This window comes from Motacilla alba, chromosome 4 (genome assembly GCF_015832195.1).
Source record: "Motacilla alba alba isolate MOTALB_02 chromosome 4, Motacilla_alba_V1.0_pri, whole genome shotgun sequence".
Lineage (NCBI taxonomy): Eukaryota > Metazoa > Chordata > Aves > Passeriformes > Motacillidae > Motacilla > Motacilla alba.
The window spans coordinates 37,121,676-37,137,587 of NC_052019.1; the positions used below are offsets into that span (position 1 = coordinate 37,121,676).

Below are 15,912 nucleotides of genomic sequence, written 5' to 3' on the forward strand. Positions count from 1 at the left end.
ATCCCCTCACCCTAAATTAACATATTTTGGGTTTTAAAGGTACTGAAACTAAAATCTACTTTGTATTTCCTTCATTTAATAGTTATTTTTCCTCACACATACAGATAATTATTGACATTCTAACAAGCCACAGTAGATGAAGTAATAACTGTGTAAAGTCATAGCAACTGAGGTTCAAAGCTGCCCTACAGAGCTGGGCTATCTGGTGACCTTAGAAACAGACAAATTCAGACAAATTTCTCGTTCATGACAGGACAAATCAAGAGCAACTCCCTGGAATGGATATTCTGGTACAAATTTGGAGGAGTAAGGCTCAGTCTTCTCTCTGTCATCTGCACCAGTTTCTGTACAATCCAATCTGGACTGGAACCAGTATATTGATGCAAGTCTTCAAACAGGTATATTCAGTTTGCAGGAAATCTGCCAGCCAAAATATAAAGTAGTCCTTGATGTCCACAAGGCTATATGCCATGGCTAAACGCCACCAGTACTAGTTTTTATCATCCGCTCTTCTTGTAATGAACAGTGTGCTTGTGGAATGTCACAGATTTGTAAACTAAAGTAGGATAAAATAAATATTAAAGCCATTCCTGCTACTTTATCATAAAATAGTTTAAAATTTGTAATAGAGCTTGACATAGCTTTGCACGATCAAGCTTTCTCTAGAGAAGATTTTAGTATCGGTCAATGCTTGAGCACTCAACCACAACAGAAACTATGAAAAAAAAATCATAGTAATTATTTTTCAGTGAAGTTCTATGGATTCCCATCTCCCTCCCTAAAACAAGAATAACTGCATGCCCACACTAATTTCTAAGTGTCAGATCATTATGTCCTTTCCCTACCAGAGAAAGGTTTCTGGAAACACTACTTGCCATTCCATACAGAGATGCATTGAAAAAAAAACAAAAACCAACAAACAAAACCAGACAGGAGAACATTTAAATAAATTTGTTATAAAATGCATCTGAAAAAAAAAAAACCCAACTTGGAAAGCAACAAAATATTTAAATATTTGCCACATATAGCAGCAGTCCTTTTGCCCACAGAAAAACTAAGAAAGTCCCAGTCATTTCAGATTTCTTGTCCCAAGGACATTGATCAATCCTGAACACATGAATGAGCAGACAACGTTTCACTCCCCAGGTGCCTTAAAAGACATGCTAAAGGGAAAGCAAGATACTATGGTAGTAGCTTAGGTGTTGCATGTCAAGTGTTTAATGCAAGAGATATAGAAAAGCAGAATGTTAAAGGAACAGCTGCACAGAAAAAGATCATGTAAAAAAAACAAGGAGCAGTTCAGATAAGAGACAATTACAATGAACATTTAGTTTCCATGCCTGATTTACTTAGTAGATAATCACAGGTCAACTCCCGACAGTCTCATTTACAAACATTCTAAATCTTAAAATTACTTTCCTGAAATATTTTGAATTGTAGAAACAAAAGTTGCAGATTTAAGCTCCTGAACCAGCAGCATTTAGTTGTTAGTATTACAAAAAACAAAAGTTTGGTGATAATCGCCATCATTAGACTCCAGAACAGATACTGACTAGATAAATTTTTCCTTTACTCTTTATGAATCCAGTATTTGTAGATGTTCAGTAACTGCTGATACACTGCATGTTGCCAGAACATAGACACTAACCAGGAAATACAGGCCTTAGACTCTGCAGCACACAAGACTAAATTTCTGCAAGACGTTTGTGTCTCCTCACAAGCAAGTTGCACAGACCAAGCTTGCTGAATGGCAGTAAATTTTTAACAGAACATCATAAAATGACTGAAATCATCTGCCTGCTTACTTGGAATATAAGGAAGGCATAAGAATTTCAGAGAGGTGCTAGAGCACAGCACATTCTTAATGAACAGCTGGGGTCCTCAGTTGCAATACCAAACTTACGGTTTCAAATACCATGATCCTGGTGTATATCCTGGTTCAATTACTCTGATCCTGGAAGTGAAAATTACTGTGTCTAAAAAAATGCACAGCACTGCTGCCACTTTACTCACCCATTGTGTGTTACAAGGCACTGCCTCAGACCCAGCTTCCGGAAAATATCCACCACTATTTCCATTGGTGTATGGTCTGTCACGGTGAAAGGGCTCATATCAAGTATGCTTCTGAGCTTCAAAGGTCGAGGGCTTTCTGCTGGAAGCGATGGGGTATGCTGGGCAAAACACACCCTGGAACTGCCAACAATCCCCTCCTGCTTCTTTCTAGCACTTTCTTTAAAAAAAACAGGGAAGGGGGGAAAACAGCAGAGGAGGAAAAATTTACATTCTTGGAGCAGGATGTTAATGCAGACATACAGCTCAATCAACAATACCAGGCTCTTGCATATATTTCCATAACCACTGCTTTATCCCCAGGAAGTGGTTGTACAAAAATCACAAAAGCCATTTGCCATTCAGCTTTAGTCATCATTCAACTAATTTTCTCGCTCAAATAACTAACTTTTATTTACTATAAAGAGGTGGAAAGGCTAAAAAAAAACCTACTCAGCTCCTGAAGAAACTGCCAGGGATAAGTCAGTCTCCATTGACAGCCCCCGGCACTTCTTCCCTAATACCCAACTTAAACCTGCCTCAGTACAATTTCAGGCCATTCCCTCAGGTCTTATCAGTGGGCATCACAGAGGAGAGATCAGTGCCTGCTCCCTCCTCTTGACCTCACAAGGAAGTTCTGACTGCAATGAGGTCTCCCCTCAGTCTCCTTTTCTGAACAGACCAAGTGACCTCAGCCACTTCTCAATACAGCTTCCCCTCAAGGCCCTTCACCATCCTTGTGGCTCTCCTTTGGATGGCCTCTAATGGCTTTATAACCCTCTGATAATCTGACACCAAAAACTGCACACAGGACTTGAGGTGAGGCTGCCCCAGTGCAGAGCAGAGCAGAGCAGAGCAGGACAATCCCCTCCCTTGCCTAGCTGGCGATGCTGTGCCTGATGCACCCCAGGACACACCTGGCCTTCTTGCCCCGGGCACAATGACTCTTGAGACTAACACAACCCAAGACTAAGCAACTTTCACTGTATAATCTCAGCAGCTGAAATGAGTCTTACCTGTGAAAGCATTTTCTAAGAAGAATGTTCTGCTATTTCCCCATTTCCTCAAGTAAATGCAAACTTAAACCAGTATGGTGTCAGTAATAGTTTCCAAGTTTTTTACATTCATATACATCCTACGTAATGTAATACCATGGTATACACAGTAGTAAAACCACAGGCAAAAATGTGACTGAAGTAAACAGTGTTATGTTCACAGAACACATTTTTAAAAAGTTTCTGGAGACTTCTGTCCCTTTCTCAAGTGTCTTTTTTTAAGAGATGTGTATAAAAAAATCCCTAGTTTAAGATGCAACTTCCATCACTTATTTCATGCACTAAATGTTACAGTTTTGTAACATTTTATTACATAACAGTGTGTTTCCTCCTTTGGTTATGATAGTAGCCTCAAAATCCACAGACTTTTTCTTGCCAGTGCACAAAGCATTGTCACAAGTATCACACAAGCACTAATATTCACCCAGAAAGAGATGTCCCAAACAGGGCTTGTGTGCTCATGTGCCCAAGGACAAATTTTCCAGGTTTCCAGACATTACATAGATTGAAAAACATAAACCTAAAGTAATTAATAGTGCACTTATCTCTCCATAATACAAGCTTGGTTGTTATAAAAAAAGTAAGTAACACACTGTTAGAAAGAAATATAATATACATTTAAAATTACTTGGACAGTAATTCTCACAGAATACTGATGGTCAAAAATCAGAAATACTCAATTTTGAAGAAAAATGTTACTATAGCATTACTCAAGGAAATGGGATACTATCAAAAGCCTCAAAAAACTAAAAAAAACAGATTAGATAATGTTTTGACCTACTTGAGTATAACAACTTTTGCTTTTACAAGAGACAAAGAGATGAGGATTATCTTCATTTCAGAGCCTGCTACTGAAGATACATTACCATATAGTTAAATCAACCTGAAGTCTAGAAACATACAGAGTAAATTCTATTTTAAATATAAAATAATATAAAACAATTTAAACTGGTGTATATAATAATGCAACACTGAAAGTTAATTACCTATTGCAATAGTTAAATCTCTTCTTAGAGCAAAACCCACAAGTCTCTGCGATTCCTTTGACATAATAACAGGAAAACCATTATAGCTGGTTTCATTGATCAAGTTTTCTATGTCTTCGACAGTCATATTATCCTGCGTCAGAACTGCTAAAGGTGGGTCGCTCCTCCGGGGTCTCATCACATCAGCAGCCAGTGTGGTGTGAGTGAATTCTTCCTTTGCATCCAAGAAAGGATACCCATTCAGTCGGATGTGTGCTTCATAGATGCCTTCCCTACCAAAGGCATCTCCTACCCACTTACTGGTCATGACTGCAGCCATTAGGGGCACAATATATTCCAGCCCTCCTGTTAGCTCAAAGACAATAACTACCAGGGACACAGTCATCCTTGTCACACCACCTGCAAGGAAAATGATAGCCAGTAACATTTGGGTATCAGATAATAACGATTTTAGAATTTCCTGCCTTCCTGTTGAGACCTACAAACATAACTTTGACATGAAAGGTCATCTGACAAATATCTTTCTGCATAACCCCAACAGAAACAGACAGAGAAAATGAACACAAAACTTCTAGAAGTGAAAAAGAGAGTTTTAGGGAAAATTCATAGAAATGGAAGTAGTAAAGGAAAATATGTACAGTTATTCAATGTAAACTAAGAATAAAACTCTGTATATCTCCATACCACATCAGAGTTAAAAGTACTGTGAAATGCAAGGAAATCCAGTAACGCAAGAATTTGAAAAAAGAATGGAACTAATGCAAAAATGTCATAGGTAGCAAAAAGCTATGTTGTCCAAAGATTTAAGAATTTACTGCTGTTGCTTAATCATAAAAGCTAAACAGAATTATGAGCTGATGAAAAGAAATCTCGTTCTTGGACAACAGAAGACAGGGATTATATTTCTCTTTTGTTACTATTTAAATTTTTTTTTCTGCTCATGTTTCTGATGCCATATCTTCATTCAATAAAAGAATATGAACTGTCTTTCAATTCATTCAAGAGTGATTTAATTTGCACTACTAAAAACCAGAACAACCTCTCCAAAACCTGAATTTGTATCACTAGTTTGATTGCCCAAACAGACTTTTCCCTAAAGAAAAGTTCTACTTCTTGCAGAATCTGTCCTTACAGCTTTTAAGTTTAATTTCTAAGGCCACCAAGTTATAAATGAGGACAAGTTTAGGTCCCCCAATTTAAGCCTCCTTCCATGAAGCTGATTTTCAACAATTCGACTTGTTAAAAATACCTTACACACTTCTAAAACTTTTGTTTGGATAATGAATTTCAAGAACAATTTTTTGCAATTCATGTAGATGTGGTAGCTGATCACACCACTTCCTTCTAATAATTTTAACTGCACTTGACACTTTAAATGCTCTACTTCATACATTTCAAGGAACTGATTTCTCTGACCAATGTAGTGATGACATCTCTTGATACCAAAAAGAGAAAGCAAACACTACCAAAATTTTCATATTTCTCATCAATTTAGATTTCACGTTATTTCTCAGATTACAAGGATGTGAGGGTCTTGTGTAGAGATGCAAATGTATTACTCTGGAGGGAAGACCCTATAAACAGGTGATCCAAAACTGCACAAGTTTATATCTCCTTTCATTTTTTAATAATTATTTTGCTATATGAAGAAACCAGATACATATTTGTTATATTTTATTTACCTAAGCATGCAGCAGCACCAACCATGGCATAAAGACCAGGTGTAATACAGTCAGCTCCAACTTCACACCACTCCTTGAAAATGAACCAGTCATGATGGTAGTAAGCCAGCTGCTCCACTGCAATTCCTACAATCCTTCCTGCTATTGCTCCAATTGCCATACTAGGTATGAACAACCCAGATGGAACCTGCAACAAAAACAGAACTGTTGTCATGCTGCTGGGAACATAACTGACACGTGGCTCAACAAGTGATTTTTTGTATTTTTTTTCTGAAAGAGATTCAAACACTCAAACTGTCAGGTTAAAGCCATGTGAAGTGACCTTGGAAAGTTAGTAGACAGAATTGTACCGGTATCTTTGATTGACCTGATTAGCAGAAACCATTGTATGAGCATGTTTGTTTACATCTTACTGTGTTTAAGAGAAAATCTATCACCAGTACAGGACCAAGAACTAGACTCAGTGCCAACAGCAGAATTCTCTACCATGTGCATGTCCAGTGTGAGCTGTGCTAATCATACTAGAAAGTGTTCCTCGTCATTTCCTGTCTTAATCCTCATTCCTTCACATTCCTCTGAGTCAATATTCACTTAGTAAACAGGACTGCCTTCCTAAACTGCTTCCTGATACTGCTATGAATTAACTAAACAGGTGACTTTTAAAAGAGGCTTTGTACTATTATTGCTGTTTCCTGTAGAAATGAGTGTACATAGAATGCTAAACACACCAAGAGAGGAAAAGGCAAGATAATCCCCACTGCAAGAAGTAGGTAACACAATAGGTTAAAGAAAAAAGAAGCTCCTACTGTCAGTTTAGTTACTTAAAATGTTTTTCTGCTACTAACTAAAGCCTTGTCACAAAACCATGCCTTAGTAAAATATTAGTGCAAACTTGCTTTTATCAGCAGTTTCATATAAAGAAACTGTTGTGAATCTTCTCTTCTCCTTACAAAGCCAATCTTTCCAAAAAACATACTGGTACCTAAATATCTCAATAAACTGTAAATGCCTGCTGCTTCTCCTAACAGCAGCTGGTAACATCAAAATATTTTATACTGTGACTGAGGTACAAATGTGACTACAAAAAAGGAGTAGAATTTTTACTTTGTCTCAATGCATCTCATCCCATCTTGTTGAAATAAGTATTACATTCCTGCTGTAACAGGCCACATCATGTAGTTTTTCTTGTACTGTACAGCTGTGAAATTTAAGTATTGTGGAATTCCAAACTATAGATTTTTGCTGTGGTATTCAATAGCTGGTGCAGAAATGTATTTGGGAATTGTTCTTCTTGTTAGTATTATTATATTTTGTCTGTGTTTATGGTTGCAAAAATTTCAACAAACCAAGGAAAAGCAAACAGTTTATAATTATTATTACTTTATATTTTGTCTATATTTGTGGTTACCAAGATGATTTCTAACCAACAAACCAAGGGAAAACAAACTTTTGTTAGACAGTCAGCAGCATGGGTTTTGAGAAAAAGTTTAATAATCCTTAATTCCTATACTGAATTACCTAATTTCAGTGTTTACAGAGGTAATATTCAATGCTATCATTTTAGTCTAGTATTCAAATTGTGCATTTATACCACAATTTAATTTCCCACAATTAATTATGCATCTAAGCCCCTTCCTAACTGCTAAATTTTTTTTTTCCTGAGTGAAATTCTTTCTTGTGAACAGTACAACAGTACCCTGAAAAAAATCCCATATTTCCAATATAAAAGTAACTAAATAAACTTTTGAAACTGCCTCAGATCCTACTGTGCTAGCAGTATGCAATAGAAATTCAGTCTCCATGTGGAAATTGCACCCAAATTATTTCTGGTCCTTTATAATATAATTTTTTATGCACTAGCTCCTTCTTTTCTTTCCATCGTATGTGGATAATGGTTACAACTGTAATTATGATTTTACACCTCCATTTGTTTACATGAGCCTGTGAAAAAACAAATCACAAAGCAGAGAGGAATCTTCCCAGAGAACTAGCAAGGGAAAAGAGCTAAGTTTTTCCTCTTCTCAGCTTTCTTCTCTGGGGCTTGCTTTTGAGCAAGCTCAAATTACACTCCAGAGGAAAAGATTTGTTCTGTGTCACATGTATCATCTTTGGAAGAAGCAAGGATTAGGATATGGGTACAACTTTCCACTTCTTTGGTAGTGCAGCTGTGTACCAGTCATGTTCTGAGGCAAAACTGTAACTGCTTCCCACCTGTTGATCAGCATTTAGACACAGTAATGAGTCTACTGAGTATAGCAGTACAGTATAGGTACAAAAGCATGAAAGAAAAAAAACCAAACCAAAACAAAAAATGTCAAACCCCTGGCACATCAGCCTCCTGGTATTGCATGTCCACAGCAGCACTAGCAACAGGAATCACTTTGCCCCACTGGCAGTAGCTGGGGAGCTTTGCTCACCTCACAGGAAAGCAGTTCCTGTGGGGAAGATGTGTGTTTGCTACAGCTCCAGGAACAGACCTGGAGAGCCCAAAAGATCCTTTATAACGATTTAAATGACAGTGTAATATTATTTCTTCTCTTTTTTTTTTTCTTCTATTTTGAATTTGCTTCTTTTATAGAGATGAAGCCTAAAGCAAATAAATATCATTAAAGTAACATCCTCTTCTCCAGATCCTGTCTGACATTCTAACGAACCACATGCTTTAAAGCTTCCAAGAAATTCAAGTAGCACAGTTCCATCAATGACAACAACATGACTCCTTGCCTACTGGCAAAGTAATAAATATATTCTCACAGCTTCACAAAAATATTTCCAGATGCTGAAATTCTGAGAAAATGAACCAAACTCAAATGAGGTATAAGCTCTCCCATTCTGTAAAACCGTGAATTCTATCTATATTCTATCTATATGCAGTGTGACCTTGTGGTGACAACCCCATGCAAAAGAGCCAGATGCACATAAACATGTGAATGGTAATGTCCCAGATATGAATGAAACCCAGTAAGTGAATACAAAACTAAACAACAGATTGAAGTGGTCACATCACACAACACTGCCTGATTTACGGACCTAAGGAAGACCAGCTTTTGAAATACATACTCTAAGATTCCTCTCATCCACCAACCAACACAAAGAACATAAATTCAAATAACAACCTGCAACATCTTCTAAAATATTGAAACATGAAAAACACAACATAATGTTACTGTTCTATCAGTCACAGAGTAGTCGAGGTTGAAGATGACTGCCCCAGACTGTCTACCCCTGCTCAAGCAGGGACACCCTCAGCAGGTTGCTCAGGCTTGCAACCAGTCAAGACATGAGTACTTCCAAGAGTGTTCTCTGCAAAGCATATTCCAATGATCAAACATCCTTACAGAAAGGAAGTGTTTTCTTATGCATGCTGTTACATGGAACAGCAACTTACATTGAAAAGCTAAGGCAAATTTAAATACAAATCTTGCTTAGTGAACATTCTACAGGAAGTTTTCATTAAGACACATTTGATTATGATGTACTTGCAGAAAAAACTTTAGGGAGCCTGACAAGACAGAAAGTAATGAAGGTGTGACAATTATACATCATCACTCAAAAAACAGCCACAGACGGGGGAGCAGCTGAAGCCACCTCCAAAACAGATCTATGAAACAACTGGGAAAAACAAAAATTATGCTGCTTGTAATGGAGATGAAATTCCCATTACAGTCGCATGAGCAAAGCCCACTGTCTCATCACGGGATGCAATACTGGAAAATACAGCAGAAGAAATCATCGTTTCCTTTTAACATCTGTAGTAATTAGATTTATGTGAACAATGAGGAGAGTGGATAAAAGAATTACCACCAATGAGTAGTGTAAAGGGTACAGTCTGTTCTTCTTCCAACTAACAGGAAGACTAGGGAATCTGAGTGGTTATGCTCAAACTCTGCTCTTGGAAATTTTAGAATTATCCCTTATTGCTGAATCAGGCCCATACAAACAGCCATCCATCCACACAGTTACTGCTCCCTAATGCATTTAGCACATTTCTATTCAGCTGAACAAAGGGCTATTCTGAATTTAATTACTGTTTGCTACAGGACCTGCTTATTAACCAAAAGTAAAAAGACAATTTTTTAGAAGAAATAACATGAAAAAAATTAACAAAGCTTCTAGCTTTGAGAGATGGGAAATGAGAAAGGCAATAATTAAATGATCACAGCAGATAAGAGAGCTACTGCATTCACACTTACCTTGATACCAAAAGTGAAGACTGTCATGATTATTTTAAATATGAGTGCCAAACACAACTGCCATATAGCTGAATAGACTCCAGTGCCTGCTGGGCGGTCAGGAATATCGTCTACAATTTTGCTTGCATTCATATCATTTCTGTAGTCACAGAGCGAGGAGGATTCTAACGGCCCACAGTCTGTGAAGAGCTCCTTAATAAGCTCACTGGTGTTTAGCCTTGTATATGGATTAGGAAACGCAATCACAGCTGTTATTGCTGCAACAATAATAACCTCCAGGACAGGATACTTCCCAAATTTTGTAGATTTGCGTCGACGACACCATGCAATATTTGCTCGGATGAAAAATGCTCCCCAGAGCCCACCAAATACTCCCAGAAGAATAAAAGGAAGCAGTTCAAAAAGGTACCAAGGAGTGTGATATTCCACATAAAAAAGAACTAGGCGGCTATTACCAAAAGGATTGATGGACCTTAAAACAAATGCAGCTACTAAAGCAGCAAAAAATGATCTCCATAAAGTTTTCAGTGGGAAATAGTAACTGACCTGCAAAAGACAATACATGAAAATTATTAGTGATTCTATTAAAGACCTGGAAAGACAAGTTTATGCATGTGTTAAAATACTGCTGCTCACGTGGTATTAGCTAAAAAAATTACTCCTATCACTTGGCGCACCGGCACTCCAGCAGATTCTACATTTTTAAAAAGCTCAACAACTCAGATTTAAAGTCAATACTACAGCAATGTTGAAACTACTGCTGTTTTAAGACTGTTAGGAAATTATGCATTGCAATTTATGCTTAGAAGCTGCTCTGCTTTGTGTTTTTTACTAGCCTTCATGAGAACCAGAGTGTGTACTAGCTGTACTCTCAGATTTCCTGCTAATATTGTCATCGCCTTTCAACCTATATTGAAAGGTTTCTCACAGATCTGTTATTTTTAAGAAGTATGATTAAAGAAGTATGATTAAAGAAGTGTGATTAAAACTAACACCAAAAAAAATTAAAAGGTCTCAAAACAGAACACGCAATTTTATTTTTAAGGCCCACATAGCCTGATTTGAATTTTAAGACAGTTTTCTTCTTCATTTTCTGGCAACAGAGGAATTCCTCAAAATACCCTAGATATATAACAAAATTACACATGAAAGAATATCTTCCCTAATTTTCAATTCAGAGATTTTTAGGGGTTTAGCTGTCTTTAAAAATGCCAATGATAGAAATAACATTCTTACGTATTTTGAAAATTACAATTAAAACTGATTTAGCTTCAAACATTTTTGGAGAAGAGAATTTGCTTGCTTTGGAGGTAAGTTTTACAGTATATTTGCCCTTTTAATAATTATCATATTTTTGTTAACTATCATACAATTGTGTTTAGTGTCTGAAGCTTTAGGTAATGTTTAAAAACTTGCTTTACAAAACTGCCTAATAAGTCTTGAAAGCCTTTTTGAAAAATTAAGAGCCCTATTTTTTTTTCAGAATAAACCCTAGACTGAAAAGCTGCTGTGTCTCTATCTGTATGTAAACTGTAGTTATTGATAGACTCAGCCCTTTTCCAGAATAAAATAACTGAGAATAAAGTAAAGCTGACATTCATTTAAAAACATATGTATCTTTAGGAGTTTGCTGGTAATAGGACTCTTGGCTGTGAAATATGGGTCAAAAAATATTTTCCTTCTTAGGAGGGACTCCATATCTTAAATGAGTCTGAAATTATTTAAACTAAGAGAGATTTTTTTAAAACATTTATTCTTCAGTGCCATCTCTTGACATACCTCCTCCAGACTGAAAAGGACTCCACCAATTGGGGCACCAAAGGCTACAGAAACTCCTGCTGCTGAGGCAGCTGACAACACCTGGAAAACAATAAAGGTGAGAAGGTTTGTCACAGTCTGTGTTGTAAATGTGAACAACAAAATCTCACTATAACTATAAGCTAGGTTTGCTGATGATAGAGCAGAGCAGATGCACGGCAGAGCAGATCTTCACCCTGCAGCCCTGGCAAGCTCCTAGCAAGAGCCATGGCCTGTGAAAAGGAGCCCAAGCAGGAGCAGGTTTCTTGCAAGCACTGCAGCCTGTAGGTGATCCAGGCTGGGGCAGTCCTGAATGGCTGCATCCTGTGGAAAGGACCCATGCTGAAGATACTTGTGAAGGATTGTCTCCCATGGGTAGGGGCTCACATTGGAGCAGAGAAAGAGTATCAAGAGGAAGGAGCAGCAGAGACACAGTATCCCCTGTGCCACTTTGGGATAGAAGAGTTAGGAGTGAAGCTGAGCCTTTCAAGAAGGGACTTCGGGGGCAAGATACATTTAGTTTTGTTTTCATTTCTTGCTACTCTACTATTGGCAGTCAAGTAACTTTCCTCAAGTCTGGTCAGTTTGGCCTGTAATGGTAACTGGTGAGCAATCTCCCAGTCCTCATCTTGACCTCTGAGCTTTTCATCTTACTCTCTCCTGCTGTCCTGCCAACACAGAGGAGTGAGAGGACTGCTTGGCCGGTACCAAGTCTAACCCATCACACTCTTGCTAACAACAGTGAACTGAAACAGGGCAGAAAACACTGCTGTCACCAGGAACACTTTGTTCATGGGTTCAGAGAACTCTGCTGTCCTCACAACTGAAGACACTCATCAATTACCAAAGTTTAGAGAAAAGCACAGAAAGAATTTAAATAAAACCAAATGGTTTTTGTGGAGACCGTTCTGGAGGGGAGACCAAACTGACTCTGCCATAGAAATTATTTACCTGTAACAATGCTAGGGATAATACATTGTTTTTAACATAATAAATAACAACTGATAATCACTAAACATTGTCCAAGAGGACAAAGAACATCTTTTAAACAAATCAGTGTAAATGCACCAATATTCAATACATTCTAGAAATGCTTTTTCAAGAACTTACCTCTCTTTTTTTAGCTTCATTTGTACTGTATTTTGGAAAGAGGTAGGAAAAAATATTCCCACAGCAGCAGGCAACATGTACCAAAGGACCCTCTTTTCCTAAACTCAAACCTGATGCAACAGCCAAGACTAAAGTAATTGTTTTTATCATCAAAGTCCACTTCCCCAAGTAACCTCTGATGATGAAGCCGCTCAAAATAGTTTTTATCTGAAAGAAATAAAAAACTGTATCTGTTACTGCATTCTTCAATTTTCAAAAAATAATTAACCCTTTAATTTTAGCTGCAGAACTTCAAAGCTGGCCTTTTAAAATGACTAACTCTGTCACACTTTAAAACATGTATCATTTAGATTGCCACACTCAGTCTATCCGCTTACCAGAAGCTTTTCATTTGCAACTTACTCTAAAACACTGGATAATAACATACAACTACAGTATCAATTACATTTAGTAGAAAATTAATCTGCAGCAGCTTTTAAGACAGGATTCATTAGTTTATGATGTAAAATATTGAGTGAAAGGCAGAAAATTCCAAAGGAAAAATAAATCTGCAAAAACCACACTCAAGATCAACCTATTGTAGCAATATCCCAACTTGCAACAATATCACCCCTGTTTTCTCTTAGTGTTTTACCATCACTACATAAAAATCAACAACAGATTTCTTCACATAAAAACTGAAAAGATCAGTCTATGTCCACCAGAAAAATGTGTCACTTGCCAAAGGTACTACTGCGCTTAAAAATGCTATATTATAAGCCTGGAAAATATGCCCATGCAGGGTAAATAATATACAGCTACCATAGGACAACATGTCCATAAACAGAGTGTACACAAAACACTGGGCAGCTGTGTCTAGAAAGTATGAAAACCAATTCAAGATGAAATTTCTTCTGGAATAATGGCACAGAACAGCTCCAGGCTTAAACAGAGGTGGATAAAAAATATTTACAGAAAAACTGAAGAAGTGAGACTGACCAGAATTGATTTGACTTTGGATTTTTCTCTCCCATTCTGTGGATAGCAGCAGACAGCAATTGTAAACAGTGAGTTTTTGAGGATACTACACGTTCCACATTGTGACTGCTCATTGGTTTGTGCTAGTCAAGGCAACTAAAGCCATTGCAACAAAAGATTGCTGCTCTATCCAATGACCCATATTGTGTCAATGAATCACCGCTCTCTTATCACCATAGGGAGGGTATGGATTAGGTGAGGTTTGGAAATCATTCTTCAGAACTATACAAATCCAAATGCTTCCTTAAAAAGTGGTCCTGACAGAAGAAAAATCTACTAACCCAGGAGATTCTTTTAAATTTGGGGTGTTTTCTCAGAAACAATTAGCAAAAACACATGTTTTCAGTTTGAATACTTGTATTAATATATCTCTTCAAAGACACAGGGTGCTCCCTCTTGCCTTTCCCCTGACCCACTAAGGCAGCAGTAATCTACACACCAATATGAAACACCTATAATATATGTATATATTAGTTAGACCTCACCTCAGGTATCCCTGAGCCACAGGCGTAGGGAGCAAATACCTTCACCAGAGAAACTGCTAAGAAGGCAAAGCTCAAAGCCCAGAAAATGTACATGATGTAGTTCATTATGTATGAACCTGGACCCTGAAAGCAAAAACAAAAAGTTGGAAAATACGTTTGATATAAGAGCAAAATCACTACTTGAAATAATCCAGAACTGCTCTTGCTGCAAGTACATTATTACACATATTTTGAGGCACAATAATTATTGCCAAGAGAGAGAGAGTTTGGTTTGAAAAGCATAAAGCCATGACACCTGCACATTAGCACAGACTGGGTTATAAAAGGTAGACAGTGTTCTAATACTTCATCTTAAAAAGAAAAAATAAACATATAACAGGTATACATTTTAATAGCTAATAGCTGCTAAAATCTAGTGAATATTGAGTAAATCTTCCTTATTTAAAAAATGTGGTAGAAAAAAATAAAATAAATCTATTCTTAGTTATCAGAAAACACCATAAATTGATTTAATTTACATACAGCCATGATCAAGAACAGAAATTTTCATGTTATCAACAGCTCTGTATTTTCATAACTTCCTTATATTTGCAATACTCCGAGCCCCCTTGCAGTTCATGAAATACACATTTATTACATTCTAATCTAGTAATCAATTCAAATGCTGAAAAATGACACAGACAGTACAACCCAAATTCATGTGTAGAATCCTAACCTTAAGACCATTATTTTTTTTCCCTATTCAGCCAAGATGTTGACAAGACCATCAAGGAATACTCACTTCTGCTTGCCCGATTATTAGTTCTGCCCATGTTTTCCACTGTGGACATTTATCCCTCTCTTCAAATGTGGTCTCATTTGAACCCCAACAACACTGTTCATGGTTAAACCACAAAGCACTAAGGCAAATGCCTTCCTTCAAGTCAGTCATCCAGTCAGCAGCTATGTCAATTAATCCTGCCAATGCCCCTGTTGTAGAAACAGTTTTGTATTAATGTTCTGGTAAACAGAAATAACACACACAGCTAAAATGAAGGAATGTGCTTGTATTAACTGAAGTATTAAGTATTGACTTAGTTAAATAGACATTTAATATACTACTGATTTCCAGGATTATATCCTGTTTTTGTTATTTTAAGACTAAGATTTGCTGAAGAATTAAGTACTTTGTATATTTCCCAAGTTAAATGAGATTTTTTTTGCCTTTTTTTTTTTTCCCTATACCACAGTTCTCCAACAGTCCACTGAAACCAAGGAGTTAAGAGTAAAAAGAGAACTGTTACTTTTGTGTGACAGAGCAGTTTATAGGGCACCAAGCCTACTGGAAAGAGATGGGATTCACCTGTCTAAAAGTGGAAAACGATTCTAGCCCATGTGTTGGCAAGTCAAAAGCAGTACTTCAGTAGAACAAAATTTCAACTGAATTATTAAAACACATAAACATAAGATCTCCTTGTGACTGAACTCAAGGTTTTACTATTTAAGATCCAGTACACATACAAGAGAAAGCATCTGAGACTGAAAAACCTACCAGTGTT

The 15,912-nt window shown here is 37.1% G+C and overlaps 1 protein-coding gene across 6 annotated transcripts in view; it reads right to left on the reverse strand.

Moving 5' to 3' along the window:
- Positions 1-15,912, reverse strand: part of CLCN3 (chloride voltage-gated channel 3) — a 61,223-nt gene that overhangs the window by 5,093 nt on the left and 40,218 nt on the right. For all 6 annotated transcript variants that reach the window (XM_038134537.1, XM_038134534.1, XM_038134539.1 and 3 more), the window contains 8 exons: positions 15,156-15,343; positions 14,375-14,497; positions 12,873-13,079; positions 11,745-11,825; positions 9,966-10,511; positions 5,773-5,959; positions 4,091-4,489; positions 2,014-2,230 (listed from right to left, as the gene is read on the reverse strand). In XM_038134537.1, coding sequence (XP_037990465.1) covers positions 2,014-2,230; positions 4,091-4,489; positions 5,773-5,959; positions 9,966-10,511; positions 11,745-11,825; positions 12,873-13,079; positions 14,375-14,497; positions 15,156-15,343 — 1,948 coding nt within the window. The remainder of the gene's footprint in view (positions 1-2,013; positions 2,231-4,090; positions 4,490-5,772; positions 5,960-9,965; positions 10,512-11,744; positions 11,826-12,872; positions 13,080-14,374; positions 14,498-15,155; positions 15,344-15,912) is intronic.